Source organism: Trematomus bernacchii, unplaced genomic scaffold (genome assembly GCF_902827165.1).
Source record: "Trematomus bernacchii unplaced genomic scaffold, fTreBer1.1, whole genome shotgun sequence".
NCBI lineage: Eukaryota > Metazoa > Chordata > Actinopteri > Perciformes > Nototheniidae > Trematomus > Trematomus bernacchii.
The window spans coordinates 11,712,142-11,729,983 of record NW_022987313.1 but is presented as its reverse complement, the minus strand read 5'-3'; the positions used below and the strand labels follow the sequence as shown (position 1 = coordinate 11,729,983).

General features: G+C 39.4%; 2 protein-coding genes across 5 annotated transcripts in view; both read left to right on the top strand.

Moving 5' to 3' along the window:
- Positions 1-8,193, top strand: ipcef1 (interaction protein for cytohesin exchange factors 1). 4 transcript variants are annotated; one of them, XM_034145265.1, is made up of 11 exons: positions 1-90; positions 1,742-1,795; positions 2,240-2,279; positions 2,747-2,916; positions 4,447-4,520; positions 4,781-4,852; positions 4,957-5,021; positions 5,339-5,463; positions 5,574-5,925; positions 6,465-6,655; positions 6,808-8,193. In XM_034145265.1, the coding sequence occupies exons 1-11, from the start codon at positions 16-18 to the stop codon at positions 7,006-7,008; spliced, it is 1,419 nt and encodes a 472-aa protein (XP_034001156.1). In that variant the 5' UTR covers positions 1-15; the 3' UTR covers positions 7,009-8,193. The 4 variants fall into 4 exon arrangements, with proteins under 4 accessions (XP_034001156.1, XP_034001239.1, XP_034001314.1 ...); XM_034145348.1 differs by lacking the exon at positions 1-90 and adding an exon at positions 769-907 and having other exon boundaries at positions 5,336-5,463; XM_034145423.1 differs by lacking the exons at positions 1-90; positions 1,742-1,795 and having other exon boundaries at positions 1,915-2,279; positions 5,336-5,463.
- A 215-nt stretch (positions 8,194-8,408) lies between these two features.
- Positions 8,409-17,842, top strand: part of tiam2a (TIAM Rac1 associated GEF 2a) — a 127,013-nt gene continuing 117,579 nt past the window's right edge. The window contains exons 1-2 of the mRNA XM_034123615.1: positions 8,409-8,522; positions 9,427-9,510. Of these exons, the coding sequence (XP_033979506.1) occupies positions 8,493-8,522; positions 9,427-9,510 (114 nt within the window). The 5' untranslated portion in view covers positions 8,409-8,492. The remainder of the gene's footprint in view (positions 8,523-9,426; positions 9,511-17,842) is intronic.

Below are 17,842 nucleotides of genomic sequence, written 5' to 3'. Positions count from 1 at the left end.
TTGTTTTATTTCGACATGCTCGCCAATGTTTGGTCAGACTTTGAGCTGAGCATTAGATCCAGTCTTCAGTCGTTGAGAATATGGTGGCAGGTACAGTTAAATTATATATTTAGTTCGGCCCAAAATTGCATTTTTTGCGTATAGGCAACGTTTGTGGCTAGCTAGGCCAACAAACAGGCTGCGTTGGTTGATATTAACGGTTAACGCTAAGACTACATGTTAGTTTTAAAGGACTTAAGGATATTTTTACTTTCCTAAACTTACTTGAATGTTCATGTCAGTCGTTTTAATTGTAGACTGCGTATAGTGTTTCACATATTCAGATTTAACATTTATGTCATTTAACATGTAAGGAAACGGTTAGTTTTAAGAACTTTTTTAATTTACTTGATTTTAACAAGCAGCTTTTGAACATGTTTTAAATTTGTGAAATTAATGTTTACCTTTTGTTAGGATTAGCATGTGTTCATTTATAATTAAAAAAAAAAAAAGATTCAAAGAACAACAACAACCTGATACGTGAAGATACCTTGTCGAATCGGTGTCAACCTCAAAGAATTAACCTTTCACATCTTCAAATCAAATATGAACTCAGATACTGTGTGTGTGTGACACACACACACACACACACACACACACACACACACACACCTACATACACTGTGGTTGATGTGGTTATCATCATAGCTACCGGAAAACAAGATGTGATGCATTTGTGTGGTGCAACACAGTGACACTCAGACACGAGACACGCACTCACACATACACAAACATTTAGTTTAAACAAGAGCTACTAGCAATAGTTTGCTCTTTGCTGTCATTGTGTGAACTCAGTGTAACAGAGGATACCAATACGCACCTGTGTTTGGACTTGAAGTGAATCTGTGAAGTCTTTTTAGAGCACCAGGTATGAGTTTCCTCCCTTCTTTCGTGTTCTCACGGGGGACATTTGTAGATTGAGTTTGTGGTGAGTGATTGAATGCGAACAACTGCAGTGGGACTTGAACTCGGGACCCTGTGACCCGACCACCACCACCACCACCTGTGCTTTTACATTTCCTGACCTAAAGGCTGGGTTTTCTTGTGAAGTGGTCAATTGTGATGCTTAGGGAGAGGTTTCAAATCACAGATGTGTAAAGGATGGTTGAGATTCTACACCAATTGTTTGCTGTATTGTAAACTGGCTATTTGTGACATGTTTGGTACTGCATATGTGTTGTCTCAACCTTGTCTCTCTAAGCCAGAATTGTGACTTTTAACAAAAAAAGGAACTTAGGGATGCAGAGGAAGTTAGTCAATAGTGGTAACCAAGATTTCTCAATATGTCTCATGTCAATGGCCATTTAGCTTGAAATATTGCAACATGTCTATATCTATTTCTGCTAAAAAGTATTGTTTTTAATATATTTTAAGGCTATTACTTTAGGATACTGTAGATGGGTATGTGTTTTATGCAAAACAGCTGACACTGATTATTGTGACACTAACATTGTGAGTCGGTACTTTAAGGATTCACTTTTCAACCTTTTTTTAAAAATTTGATTTGAACCTATTTCTTCTAATTCTGCTTCTCATTCCATAGAAGAAGTGTATCTACTCCCTTTCTTTCACAGAAATAGAGAAACATGCCCATGACATCACTTCCTCTTGTCACGTTCGAGCAAAGCATTGCCCATGAATCTGTGTGTCCTGCAATTGTCAACCTAAGCATCTGTTGATATCTTTTTGTTTTATTCAACAGGCTGCCTTCCCCATATCTGTACCTCCTTCCATGGCTGCTGATGACTACAACCCTGTAAGTGTTCCTTCCTTTTTTTAATTCTGACATGTAATCAGGCAGAGGTTGCCTTGTTCTCACAAATGATGTTATAGATACCCTGCTCTCTCTCTCAACTACTTCTGCTTCTTCTATTTTATGATGGAAAAGTTACATATTTATAGGAACAAGGGGTTTATACGCCTGCTTAGCTGGTGTTTGTGTAGTCTGGTTTCTCTTGGTGTATTTTGTTGAAGGTTAAGAGAAAAGGAGAGCAGAGAGAGTCACAGTTCAGGATGTTACAGAGGAGTGGGGGTGTGTTAATGTGTGTGTGGGGAGATAGAGAGAACAGCAGCGAGAAAATGCATGTGACAATCGATGTGAGAAACAGGATGTTATAGAGAGCCTCTTCTTAGCGTTTAGGTCTGAGACTAGCAAATGTCTTCCTCTCGTCTCTGACCTAACGTTTGTCTCCTTCTGAAGGTCTCCCTCCGACACAAATCCAAGAGGAAGATTCGAGGAGGTAAGTTGTCACTCTTGGGCTCCCATCACTTGGTCTCTGTAATTTCGACCCTCTGTGGGCGTTTTAGAAGTGGCAGGGCAATTGGTGTGTGCAGAGGTCTTTAGGCACGATCAGTTCTGCTCACTTCGCTATTTAAGCTCTTTGCGTATGTGTCTTTGAGAGGATAACTCAATATTTGATGTTTTATTTATATCTTGCTGATTCATAACTGGAACAGGTAGGCTAAATGTGGCTTTCACTTTTGAATTCTAGATTGAGTTGTTATTTTAAGAATGTTCTTTGCTTATTGACCAAAAGCATTTGGCCTATTTTGACTGGAATGAAAATGTTTGGTCTGTTTGACATTTCGTTTTTGCAACTTTTTGCTTCCTCTAACGCTATATTCGCGCTCAAAGCTGGTTTTGCTTCTTTGCGGACAAAAAGGGGGAGGAGGTGTCAGTGTTTTAATTTGTTTTCTGTGCACACAGGCAATGGTACAATGAGCAGGAGGCGGATCTCGGTCAAAGAGCTGGGTCAGCCGGACCACCAGGGCTGGCTGTACAGGAAGAAAGAGAGCAAAGGCTTCCTGGGCATCAAATGGAAGAAGTACTGGTTTGTGCTGAAGAAGACGGCTCTGTACTGGTACAACAACCAGCTGGTGAGTCAAACACCATTTATGATGCATGCATGTATGTTTAGCTTCTGTCATGCAGCTCATCACTGTGCACAAGAAAACGTCAGCATCTTTAGTTCTGCAAACCACTAGCTACTCTCAAGTTTCTGTTTCTCTGTCTGATTTGGTAACTTTTGAACTTCCTTTCTCTTTCGAATTGTCTTTGTTCTTCTTTCTGGTTGGCACATTTCTAGGTATATATATATTTTATGTTATGAATGTTACAATATTATTGGTAGTATTCTCCCTCCCCTCTATGCTGCTGTTTTAAATAATAAGGGTGGGGATATTCTGTATTTCTATTATGTCAACAAATCCCAGGAAACAATCAAAAACCAACTATGATTTTGTCAGTGGATCAAAAACCTGAACATGAACATATATTGTTTTGTAGCTTTTGGCAAACTGGAGTAATAAGTGCATTTGTAGGGGACTATCTTCGGTAGTGGATGTATACATTTAGTGCTCTAGTAGTGAGTAATAAAACAGCAGGATGATGTATTTGGGATTGTCTCAAAATAAACTACAACGCCCATATTCATTGCAGTGACTAAGGCTTACACCAAGTGCGTCATTGGACCTTACATGTGTGTGTTGTAACAGTGGAGGTATGCAGCGTAGGTAAAAAAAACATGTTTAAACCGTGTTAAAAATTCATGAACTTTCAACAAAAATGAAGTCGGGCAGTAACTCTTTTGAGTTGTAAATAATACATTATCTGTTTGCTGTTTGACGCAGTAAACAGTGACATCCATTCAATTGTGATCTGTATATATGTTGACTGTAATTTGAAAAAAAATCATATTGGATTATATATAATATAATTATATAGACACGTTTCTTTTCTCATGCAAGCTTTTAAAAGAAAGTATGAAAGAAAATTACTTTTTTACAAATGTTTTAAACAAGATCCATCATTTTATTCTAAATGAGAATCTACACACTGTTTGTCCTGATGTATTTCATTTAAAAATAAATTGTTATATTTAAAGTACTGCAGTGTCTTACTTGCCACATTAAGCCAAAAACAAAGCTACAGGCACAAATCCATCCATTGTATCAGCTCTAATGTTATTTCAGTTCAGTAGTAGTTGCTTCATTTCTTTTTACAAACTACAGCAAAACCCCAATAAAACAATCTTGAAACTGCATTTTTCTAACACATCACCCGCACAGCACTTATTGGGTTACAAAAGCCCACTGTAAGGCAGCAGATGAGTCATTCTGCCACAGCTGTCTCTGCAGGAACTGGCACACAGTGTCACTGAGTTTCCTGAATGTGACGGTGCCACTAATAACCCTGTCAGAATCCGATACTGCCATCATGTAACCGGTGCGCCTGATTTACTGGCACCGTGTCCTCATCTGATCTAGTCTGTCACCATTACACAGTGGTAGAAAATAGAAGAAGTTAGCCTCCTGCAATTCAAACAGCAGGTGTCATTGTCAAGGAAGTGGTTTTGACTTTTTACGCTTCGTTTTAACGCTCACTGTTGTTCAATCTGTGTGTCGCAGGCGGAAAAGGCTGAGGGCTACATTGACCTCGCAAACTTCATGATCGACCGAGCCATAGAATGCAAGAAGAAACAGTAAGCTCGTAGTTTCCGGTTCATCTCAGTCAGATTCTATAAGCCACACACCACCAGTGGTTCTAATTAAAAAGGAAATATCTGTTATCTATTAAAAGACCTTGATGACCTAGAAAGATAGACAGTCTATAGTCTTGAAACCACCGGAAAATGATTAATGAAGTGAAATAAAGATATAGATTATCTCACACTTTACATAAGTTCCAGTAGAAACTCCTTTCATTATGCCTAAACTGTTCCATTGACTTTTTCTCATGCAGTGCGTTCAAGGCCTGCCACCCACAAGTCATGATGTTTTATTTCGCTGCTGAGAGCCATGAAGACATGAACCTGTAAGTCACATAAGAGTTCAACATTGTATGTATTCATCCTGAAAAAGTATTGTCTTGTTTTGTCAAATGTAATTGACCTGAATACTCTTTTTCTTTTTTTTTAGGTGGTTGAATAAGCTCGGGTTAGCCTCCATTCAGTATGAGCCAACAGAACAAAACACGGCAGTTGGTGAGAACCCATGACAATCAGAAATGTTCTGCTCTTGAATGTTTAGTCAACAACAAAATGTTTTATTACTTAGAGAAGGGGCCTTTTTCAAAGCTTCACATAAATGCTTTTCTGAATTAATTCAATAGCTGCTACAGAAGCAGTTGTTGGAACACTTGCAGCCCTTACCAGCAGTATATAACAGTCAATTAAGCAAAAACGAGAGGGTTAGGGTTAGAGGGAAAATAAGATGAGGCTGATCTGAAATATGCAAGATAAGGATTCTGGCTTTATGTATCATGTTGTGAATTCTGACTTTGTGTGTGTCTTCAAAGCAGAGTGTTACAGTGAAGCCAGTGACCACGAAGAAGCTGAAAGCACAGAGATTCCCCCTCCACCGTACTCTGAACAAACCCTGAGGGACTCTGTGGATGCACCCGTTCCACCTGGAAGCACAAATCAGGTCTGTATATTTTTCATTTGATTGCACATTTCCAAGTCTAATACAAGTTGAGCCAAACTTAGAATTGATGTGGGATAACTAAGTCTGACCGTAGTGAATTTGTTTTCCAGGGTACACTTCCTCCCCCCTACTCCTCCGCAGTCCCCAGCGAAGCCACCGGCTCGCTCTCCTCCCCCGTCAGCACCATGACATCACAGAGCTCCACCTCCTCGCTCGCCAAGCACCGGCAGTCCTGGTTGGACCTGGTCTCCCAAGCACCCCCTCCAACTGGGGAAACGGCAGTGGTGTGCTCAGTTCAAGTACACTCACCCCGGCTCCCACAAGGGGAGGTTGAGGAAGAGGAGGACCCCCAGGTGTCGGAGAGCTCCTCTCATCAGGATTCTCTGGAAGCAGGGTCCGACGAAGAAAGCCCTGCTGCGGAGGGGAATGCTACGGGGGTCATTTCAGGGGCTGAGAGTGAAGGTGAGAATTTGTTTTCGTTTTTTTATTAATTCTGTTTTTTTTTTAGCATTTTATGTAAAGGAGATTGCATTTTAGATTTCTACTGTGTCATTTCCACTTGTAAAAAAATTGTGCTAGCAGAGAAGATTTCCTGTTTCTCACAACTTTGTTTATCAAGGCAGATATAATTGGTCAACTGCTTAGAAATGGCCCGCCCCTTAGCCTATCACGTACAATGTGTTTTAGATGATGCAATAGAAGCATGAGTGTTGCGTAGTGATGTCACTGTGTCGCGGAAGTAAACTAAGAAGTACAAAGGAGGCATTTCAGGAAGGGGATAGTGTGTTGAAGAGAAACTCCCTCTGCAGCGAACTTTGGGATTTTACCCTTTGCAGACCATTTATATGCACAAAAACCTAAACACTATAGGAAAGGTCAAACCTAAAAAAGCATAATAGGGCCCCTTTAAGTAAGGTTTTCTGTTATAAAACAGGCAGTTACTAAATATAATCTTTGTGAAGTATATTGTGATGATACAGTACTGTGTTATCTTGTTGCAGGGGATCGTGGGAACAGCTCAGATGAGATGGAGAAGCTGTATATTCATCTAAAAGAAGCCAGCCTCTCGCCAATAGGAGACCGTAAACCATCCACGAAAAGGGAGTTTAGGGCCTCCTTTGTAAAACGCTGTAAAAACCACACTGTCAATGATAAATTGCACCATATCAGGACCCTCAACAGCACATTAAAGGTAAATATTCAGTTTTATGGTCTGTTTATAGCACGCCATTTCATTACAGCTTGTGTGTGAATTGCAGAAGTATGTCGATTATTTGTGAATTGGGGAGCTTTGTGCAATTATTTGACTGTTTCCTATTTTTTTTCTCTCCTTTCGTTGCACAGTCAAAAGAGGCAGACCTAAATGCAATAGAGCAGGTGTTGACTGAACCCGGGCTTACCTCAGAAAAGTTCAGAGAGTGGAAGGAGGCCAATGGACCCTTGCTGCAGGAGATCTGTGTTAAACATGACCAGCAGGTGGAACCAGAGGCCACAAAAGCTGCAGCATCAGTCATTGCTGTTCCTGTGGTCGAGACCAGTTTATAAGGACTCCTCGTGACTGCTTTTACTGGACTCAGAGACCTCACACTCACATACTGTGGACACACACACTGCTGTTTTCAATTGAGACTACTGTTCCATATCAGTGGTTTGTAAGTTCTATTCAACAAGTAACTGGATCAATGAAGAGTTGTGTTTTTAGTTCCTAATTGGACGTTGTATGATTAGCAGGTCGCGTTAAAATGTGAAACGTGTCTTAGTATTACTTTTACTGTTCGATTTGTAAGATTAGCTAATTTTACAGATTGTTTTTATGATGTAATTATGTGAACCTGTGCATATTGTTGGAATGATTGAGTATGTTGTAATAATGGATCCATTGTTTTCTGCGTGGAAACACTTGTTTTTATTGTATGTTTTATCTACTTTGACTTCATCAGTAGTAAACACATTTGAACTGTTACTGTTCAGTCAATTATTGGTGCCATGCACCTTCACTGCCTGTTACACATGTGTTTTACAGCGACTGTTTTAAATGATTGGTGCATGTTGTTCACCCTGTAACTGATATCATCCTACTTATCATTCCACACTGAACACTGGGGCCAGCACTAACTGAATAAATGTTGTTGTGATAACTTTTGGGTTTTAACTTTTAAAGAGTCAAAGTTTCTATTAATTGTACTATAACGTAATTTAAAGCAAAGACATAAGAAATCAAATCTAGAACATAAAACCGTAATGCAAACCTGCTTTGGAGTTTTTCAACCACAAACATCAACAACTTAATTTATATTTTATATTGACGTGAAAAATACTTTAATACCAACATATATTGTCTACTTGACTTAAGGTAGGATGTAGCAGTATTGTTAGCATAGAATACATGACTGATAATTCTCAGGAAAAAAACCCGTTAATATTGTCCTTTAAGATAGACCACCGCAGGCTTTTATAGAGTATAATTTCCCCTCTATCACTTACTGTATAAGCACAGCCACAGCTTCAGAGAGCAACAGGTTTAGGAGAGCTAGAAGGTGGCCAAACCAAGCTCCAGGCACAAAGATGCATTTTTTATAAACCATGTTTTATATGTTGTTCATATTAAATATTAACTGTGAATATTTGTACATGGATGTGTGACATTGATTCTCTGTGATCTCGATTCTGGTATGAAAGTAATTTCAGAGTGTGCCTATTTGTATACAGGGAAATAAAGTGTTATAAAAATTTAAAATGCTATGTGGTCATTGCAAACATATATGATTCTGACTTTGTGTACAACAATTCCTGTGATGTTTATTTGGATCATAGCCTGTATAGCTACAAGAAAGCATAGGGGACCTTTTGGTACTCCTTGTAGTTTCCCAAAACTGACGCTAGGGGTCGTCGGTCTCTGCAGATTGTCTATTGAGGTTATGCGCCATATTGGCAGTCTCCTCCATCTCACCAAACGTCGAGCATGCATGTCTGTAACTGGTTATTGAGGAGATATCTTTAAACATTTGCAGTCACCTACGAGCAACACTATGGAGGCCGTCAAATCATTTAACAATGAGGTTTGTTTTGACCCGTTTCGCAACTTTGAAAACACCGAGAGTAGAAAATGTTTTATTATTAACGTTTGCGCTAGCTCGTATGCTAACATTAGCATAAAATAGCAGAAACGGAGAGGAGGGCAGTCCCACACAAGGCCTCTGGCTTTTCACAACATTACAGCGATAACGTTACGCTATTCTGAGTCTGGATTATATTAACTGTACTATCTATAGTTGTGAAGAGAATATATTTATCAACACACATCTTGTTTGGTTGTCAGTCAATAAGAAAATATTTCCACACACTGGTGCTAACGTTAACTAACTAGCTGCCGCTAGCTACAACAAGTTAGCCAAACCGTAACTTGGAGAGCTAACTAACTAATATGGACGTGCGTGAACTACTCCGCACTCAAATCCCTTTTACCAGATAATAATTCCCACTTAAATATGACCGTACTAGCGTTAGCTTCCTGCAACGTAGCTGTTGCACAGAATACAAATGACTTGAGATAACCTTGTTCAATTATATAGCTAGCCATTAGAAGGCTAACAGCTAATAGCTGACCCATTTGAATGCATTGACAATAAAGTCTGTGCTTTGGCAATGTATATCAGGGTTAATGCTGACCTCACCATGCACTCGTAATTTACAACACGAATATGATTCCACAGCATTTACATCGTGTTTGGTATTATGATAGAATCAAAACAAATAACATGAGTCAGAGGCAAGACAACTATCGTTACATCGTCTCAGTATGAACCCGGTGGCTCTCACCACAAATATTCAAAATTAAGGTTCACAGACGAGAGGGGATGATGCTTTGGGCTAATGCTGGTTAGTTTAGTGATTTATGTTATGTTTTAGTAATTACATATTATAACACATTGTTTTCTCTTTTGTCTCATTTCATTTGTTTAGCTGTACTCATTGAATGAGTACAAGCCACCCATCTCCAAGGCCAAGATGACCCAGATCACCAAATCTGGAATCAAAGCTATAAAAGTAAGTATGTAGCTATAAAGGATAAGGCAGGTAAAAGGGAATAAAGAAATGGTCATCAATGGTCAAAACCTATTTTCATATTCTCATGAGAAATATATAAATATGAGCATTACTGTTACTTAAAAAAGGGAGGCCGACAAGTGTTTTTAGATATTTAGTAAATCTTTAAAAGCATGCTTCAATTTATCTTTTTAGAGTCATATTATAAGACTGTAAGCATTAGGTTGAACAGTTATTGATTTATATAAAAAAGAACATCTGTTTAAGCCACAAACTGCCTAATCACATGTCGTCTGATTAATACTAAACATAATTCAAACAACATCTAGGTTCTATAACAAGGCAAGGCAAGGCAAGTTTATTTATATAGCACCTTTCAACACAAGGCAATTCAAAGTGCTTTACAAAAATGGAAGACATTAAAAAAATGGCATTTAAAATCAGTCATTAAAAAGAAAAGATAATAAAATAAACATTAAAAGAAAAAATACATGGATAAAAGTTACAGTGCAGTTTAAGATGTGAATAGTTCAATTAAAAGCAGCGGCAAAAAGAAAAGTCTTCAGCCTGGATTTAAAAGTAGTAAGAGTTCTTTCTTAAATGAATCTAACATGTAAGCAAAGAGGAACATGTATATTCTAGACTCATATTAATCACAACAACAATAAAAATATACAGAAAAAAGCCTATAAACTCATCCACACTACCTAGTTCTTGGTTTTAGACATCCCACTTACCCCTGTGAATACTTGTGTACAATAAGTAGGTGGTTCGTCGACACCACTTATATTATGCAGTCTTGTACAAGACGGTAAAGGGTTTGTAAGAGTATTTAATTGTCTGCAACTAGATCCAGTGGGACTCCAAAATAACTATGGTGTGACTAGTTAAGGATAAAAATATCAAAGGTGTCGACAATAAGTATCTCGAAGTCTCTAATTTATGGGTTTTGGCAGTTTTTGATTGTGATTTTTAGTATTGGGAATTCTGACTGCTATACCAGAATGCGGCAGTCTCCTTTTCACTTTATATTGTACATTATGTCAAATGTAACACAATGTACTATCCAGTACATTAGGTATGTAGTGTTGAACAAAAATGCTGGCATATTTTGTGACATTATATATTTGAAATTTCACTCTCTAAAGCCACTAATGAAAAGGCGTACAGGATTAATAGTTTTCCCTATTGTCTGCATATGGTACCACAGTAAACGTACAGACACATATGATCAGTTTGAGATTTGGTTTCTATCTCGCCTCACAACATGCAGGGTTTTATTTAAAAAAAATACATTATCTAGGAATCGTGATGTAGTTGAAGACTCGGATCACCCTGAACACTCGGCCAGTTGGACATATTCACAGACCACACTGGTGTTGAGAGGGTCTCAAGCTCTCAAAAGAATCATTATAAGCTTTACTGTTGTAACAAAAGTAAAGTTAGACTATGCAATAAAGGACATTTTAACTTTCAATCAGTCAGTGGTAAAAAAAAAATCGAACATAAGTAAAACATCTTTGAATTTTCTGTCTATACAAAAGCAAACACATGTTTCGCTTTAGTTATAGCAGCAGGCCCTTTTCATAACGGATATTATAATTTTGAATTGTAAGAAATGCAGATATTTTTCTAAGAAAATGAATAAAATCAAAGCCCTTGTAAGTTTATACTAATCCTCTGGTATCTACATAGATAAAAACAACCGTGGAATTACTTTTAGGTGTGAATGGTACTATGGACGGGTTAACCATTTTAGGTAAACGGTATTACCAGTAGCGGTTAATATGCAAGTATTTTACTACGGTGCAACACAGCAGCTTGCGTCTTCTGCCAGTCTTTAAACTGAAAACACTCACTCACAGTGCTGCTGTGTAGTCACCTGTGTTTGGTAGCACTGCAATATACACAACACTGTAGTTACACTTGGCAAACAGGAGAAACTGGACTTTTAAAAGACTCTTGGGGCTGTGGTTGCGCATTTTAAATCGAGTGAAAGTGAGCCGTCATGTGACCGTTGTAAAACAGCTGCAGAAAAGCGTCAATCATCGGCAATGGCTGAATTTAAACACATCATAACTTTCGACCTATAACGTCATCATCTCTAGGCAGAAACCTGTTAGTGCATTTTGTCTGCCACAGTGTTTCTTTGGCATTGATGTTACTAGGGTTTGTTTAAATAAATATTCAAGATTATTTTATGGAGGCCCAATCTGCTAGATCTTCTGATATATAAAAAGAGTATAATAATACTAGCAATCTTCAGGGAAATCTGTTTCCGTATACCTTTTAATTTAATATATGCGGTATTTAATAGATAATAGTGGAGATTTCTCGTTATATTAAGATTTCTCGTTGCCAGAAAGACACTTTCTGTAATTCGTGTCCTAAGCCTCACTATATCACACTAATGCTTGTTTCCTGAAACCTGGTCCTCAGAGAAAAAGCTGCTAAAAATCATCCTGAATTATAAAACTGCTCTAAGAGAATTTTAATGGATGCAGGCAAAGAATGGAGATATTATTCTATATTCTTTTATTATTATAAAATCTGAATTATTTGAGGATTGCAAGGCCTGACAGTGAGTCCAGGAATCCAGTCTTTGACAATGAATCTCCTGACAGTGTGTTTTCTTGTCCTGTTTTGTACTCTAAAGGAACTGCTGTGCTTTATTTTGATGTGAATAACACCCGTTTCCCCTTCCCTCAGCAGCTCTCCCAGCTCCCCCAAAGCACTGAAAGTGAAGCAGGAGGATGGGGTGGAGAGAGTTACAAAGAGATAAGAGAATCCATAACCAGCTTAGGTAGGAGTATGGGTTGTTTCAAAAGGAAGATGGAAGAAGATTCAAATCATTAAAAAACGTAATCTTGCTCCCACACACCCCAAAAAGCGGGGATTTTGCTGTTGCATATTCTTATAATGCATTGGTCAAAGCTGGCTTTGCTCTTCTGATTTTGTTGGAAGTTGAAGGTGCAATATAGTTCATTTTGAATTGTCTGATGACAGTTTCTGGTTTGTGGTGTAATTACTGCATATTTGTCTTTGATAGTCAAATCAGAACATTTCCTTTTTTCATGCTGCATCCTCATGGATTTATATTCAGGAGTTGTGAGGATGCAAAGACACATGTTGCCATTGGTGATTTAACATGTTGGCTTTTGGATATGATCCAAATTCTTTAATGTGCTGCTTTCACAGTAAACACACAGTTTGCACATAGATATTTTTGGGTCTTCATAAAACCCACTTTGTGTAGAATCTTTGAGAGTTGGTACTCATTGGATAGTAAACCTCTGTGAGTGTCACATTAATACATTACCGTATTTGTTGACACGGTAATTTAGTTCCCTTAGAGTTGTGTGTGACACGCTGCATAAACACTGACTGTTTGTTTTGACAGGGGAGCAGTGACTCATGTCTTGTGCACACATACACACGGTGTGGCTGTGTTTTTCATACTGTTGTGAGAGTACAAGGAACATGTCAAATCTGCTGACAAGATTTTAGTATTTAAGACACAATTTCCATTATTAAATTAAATTAAAGCATATCGTAGAGCAAATGTTGTTCCTATTAATTTCACTGCATCGTGAAATAAATGCTTTCTTCACCTGCCAAAAAACGTAGTGTAGGTTCCAATGTACTCAATAGATGATGCTCTTGCAAAGCAAATCTACATGCCACTTTAATATTTTACCAGCATTTGGCAAGTGGCTTATTTTGTACCCTGCTCCACTGGCTCACCTTAGTGACACGCTAACAGAATACTTTAGTTTTGTTCTTGTATATATTAATATATATATTTAAAGCATTACTTTCCCTAATTACTTCCGTAATGTTTGGTGACATGATTACGAATTCTTGCTAGTTCCATCCATTTTGCGTTGGTGAAAAGAACAATAGTTAATGTCCTGATGGGGCAACAGGGAATGCAGAGAGTAACTGCAATTCACAAATGCCCCCCCATGCTGGAGTGCAATGCAAGGCCTGCTGGTTAGTGAAATGCAAGCGGCACTCTGCTTTTGGTCTGGTGCTCTATTGATTTTTTATTTCTTGAGCTTTTATTTTGAAGTGCTGGCCTTTTAGAGTTGCTGTAATTGCCTTTTTTTATTAAAAAATGTCTGATGGCTTTGCTGAAGTTTATTGCCACTTTGAACAGATAGTCACTTGACTAATTGTTGTCGGTTGATATTCGTTCTAATAGTGCTATCACAGCAACTGGTCAGATTACACATTGATTCTGAAATGAAACAATTTCAATACCCATTGGTCTGCTCTTTAATTTGAGAGCACACAAACACCAGGCCATGCGTCCTGCCCGATCAGCACAATTAGTTAAACATGGGCACGGGGGCTTCCATTCAGAACTCAAATGGACCAAACTTGCTTGCCCAACTGCTTTTAAACTAAAGAAGCAATCTTGTTTCTTGCCACTGTGTTGTAAGTTGTTTCCCTCTTTTCTGCAAACAGAAAGAGGAGGACTGTGATGAAAACAATCTAAAAAACGATCCTCCTGAAATATTATGCAGATGATCTGGTTTATACATGATTTACACGTGATTCCATCCCGAGTAAGTGCATTTGTCAAATGCCACTATTATCCTTCAATTAAGATTTACTTAGTAGAATGTATTGCGCTTTCAATCTGTCGTTTTTTTATCTCTGGCCCCACCTTTGATAGGAAAACAACCGTGACTAATATTCATAAAGTCAGAAAGCTCATCTAGGATAAGTTAAACATTTTTATAATATATATCGACTGTTAAAAGCACTTCTACGTTAAACTCAAAATAGTTACATTTACAATAAACATTTTCCCTTTTTATGTAAATGTTTAGCTTGTTGCCATAAACGATCAAATAACGGCCAGAGCCTTATGGCGCATTTCCACTACAGCGCGGAGCTCGCTTTAAGCGTGCCGTGCCCGGCCCGTTTTTGGTTGCGTTTCCACTTGGCGTAGTACCGGCTAGCGGGTACTATTTCACAGTTTTTCTGGCCCCATAAAATCGAGGTTCTTAGCGGGCCAACAACCGGGCTGAGTCGGGCTGAGTATGCTAAACTAGAGAGAGAATCGCTGGCAAGGGGGCTACAACTACAACAAGATGAACATATTTGACCGTGATTTAATTGTAATACACGTTTCAAAATGATGCCGAAGTAACAACATACTGATACCGGTTAGTAAAAACCATGAATTAATGCTTTGACAAGTCTGCAGACAGACGGCAGGTGAAAAACCTTTTAAAATGCGTGTTTTCTAAATGGAGATCGGCTAAGCTAACGCAGTATATGCTCCGACCGTCCACACTCACAACAACGGCCTATACAGACATAAATAAACCAGCGATTGTATTCACCATGACACAGGCAGTCTGTGGTGTGTACTTGTTTAACTTTTGTCTAGTTTCTGAACAGATATGAGGAGCTGTGAGCTCTGAGTGCTAACAGCTAACGGCTGATGTTGTTTTTCTGTGGTTCGCATTGAAGATGACGTCACGGCTCCGCCTACACTGCGTTACTATAGTTACTGCCCCAGCTACTAAACTGTAATGGAAACGCAGCATAAAGTGAGCCAGTCCTAACAAGGCCTAGCCATACCGAGCGAGGCCCTGTAGTGGAAATGCGCCATTAATGTGCTTAACCGAAAAAAGAAACAGTATTTTAATTGGAGGCCTTTTCTTTCCTCAGTATTATAATAAGATTCGATTTAATCTGAAGACAAATCTTCTCTTGCTTTCCTCAGTTCATTTGCTGGTTTGTTTCCTGATATCATTGATTTAACCCCTGTTTATAACATGCCAACACAGTGCTGGCAGCAGTATTATGACATCAGCTGTCCCTGAAATTCGGGGTATCCGTTTCTTCGTTTGGCAAAACTGTCAAAGCCATCACATGCTTTTTATTGACTCTTGCTGTAAATGAATAAATAGAGGGAAAGTGCAAATAACCACCTTATCAGGCACCACAGTCCTTCCAAGTGACACATTTATTGTCATCTGTCTGACTCCCATGTTAACGAAGTATAAGTCCTTCCTCTTTGACGTTGTGCAGAGTTGAGTCTGATAGTACTTTGTCACGAGGTGGTTGGGGTTGACCTCATTCAGGACATATTGACATTGGGACATGTCGCAGTAGAAAATTCACAGGTGTAAATATTAAAATGGCTAACTGGTATTGTGCATAATGACTCACTCTAATACTGTCACTGCTCCATTTGACACTTCAGTAGAACAAGGACATCATTTACATTAGTTACACAATTAGCTGCTTTTACCAGTTTAAATGTCTGCATTAGCCGCGTTCACACCAAGTACTTTGCCGTACTCAGTGCCGGCACTCAGTGCCCCGGCACTTATTACCCCAGGGCACTTAGTACAGATCGCGTTCACACCGGAATAAATTCCCTGAGGGAAGATTACGCAAATGAGCCGCTGACGTCACTTCGTCTTCTTCTGCTTTGGGTTTACTGGCAGGCCGCAAACAACTTCACTGCGTATACTGCCACCCGGAGTCCCCGGCCGGAAGTCCCCGGAGTTGGGGACTGGCTTCAGTAGAAGCTGCTGGGACTCCCAGCAGCTTCTACTGAAGCTTTCAGAGTAAATCGCCAGAACGCCGACACCTCCTCATCTCCACCGCTCCCATGTTTTATTTTGTGTTGCCATAAGTTAGTCTCTCTGCATTTGTGCGCTGGGCTAATGCTAATGCTAATGCGAGGATAATAAAATGGCGGCTTTACAAAACATTTACGGGGCGTGGTTTGCAATTCGCCCAGCCCAGAACTGGGGCACTTTTTTCCCCCAGGAAAGTACCATCTCTCAGCAGGCACTAAAAATGACGGTAAAAGTTCCCGAGATTAAGTGCTCTTTTTGGTGTGAACGCGACATAAGGGGTACTAACGGAACTAAACGCGAAAAGTACTCCGGTGTGAACGCGCCTATTGAAAAGGCCTTTTTATATGTTTGTGCATATGTCTGTTCAACAGCACTTGTGAGATACAAAGCTTTAAAATATACAACATTCGGGACTGTTGTCCAAAGGCTGGTTCTTGTTATTGATGCCTACAATCCTTTCCGTTCCGTTTTCTGTCCCCCCTGCCTTTCACCAAGTGAATTAAGCAGAAATATGCTTGTTTAGGCCAGATATCTTTGTTATTCTTATTATTGCATGATGTCTGGGAACATTGCATAATTCTCAGAATAGTTTTACACACCTTTGCCTTGAGCGAGGTCTATCAACTGGTGCAACCTAAAAAACCTAGGAGGGTGTGCAGAGTAAACATACGGCACATTTCCACTACACGGTCGGCCTCGGCCACGCTCGGTACGGCTCGGTACGGCTGGGCCTTAACAGGGCCGACTCACTTCATGCTGCGCTTCCATTACAGTTTAGGAACTGGGGTAGTTACTATAGTAACGCAGTGTAGGCGGAGCCGTGACGTCATCTTCAATGAGAACTCCAGAAACACAACACAGCCGTTAGCTGTTAGCACTCAGAGCTCACAGCTCCTTATATATGTTCAGAAACTAGACAAAAGTTAAACAAGTACACACCACAGACTGCCTGTGTCATGGTGAATACAGTCGCTGGTTTATTTATGTCTGTATAGGCCGTTGTTGTGAGTGTGGACGGTCGGAGCATATACTGCGTTAGCTTAGCCAATCTCCATTCAGAAAACACGCATTTTAAAAGGTTTTTCGTCTGTCTGCAGACTTGACAAAGCATTAATTCATGGTTTTTACTAACCGGTATCAGTATGTTGTTACTTCGGCATCATTTTGAAACGTGTATTACAATTAAATCACGGTCAAATATGTCCATCTTGTTGTAGTTGTAGCCCCCTTGCCAGCGCTCCTCTCTCTAGTTTAGCATACTCAGCCCGACTCAGCCCTGTTTGTTGGCCTCGATAGAACCACAATTTTCTCGGGCCAGAAAAGACGTGAAAAAGTGGCCCCGGGCCGGGCTGGGCCGGAACTAGGCCTAGTGGAAGCGCAACCAAAAACGGGCACGGCACGACACGGCACGCTTAAAGCGAGCTCCGCGCTGTAGTGGAACTGCGCCAATAGTGAGGTTTGTTTAGAGCTCTGACTGTCCAATTTGGTTCTAAATAGTTTGTTTGGTGGTTCCTATAAAGGCTGAGCCGATCAGGTGATGCAGACATTCTGAAAATGTGTAATTTTATGATCTTAGAAAATGTATGAACATTTAGAATATTCCAACATACATCCTACTGATTTTTACAGCCTTCGTATTTCTCCTCTCTGGCTGCAGTAAGGTGTTGACTAAATTGGCAGTCAGATGTATTTCTGTCAATTAAAATAGAACATGTGGGTTT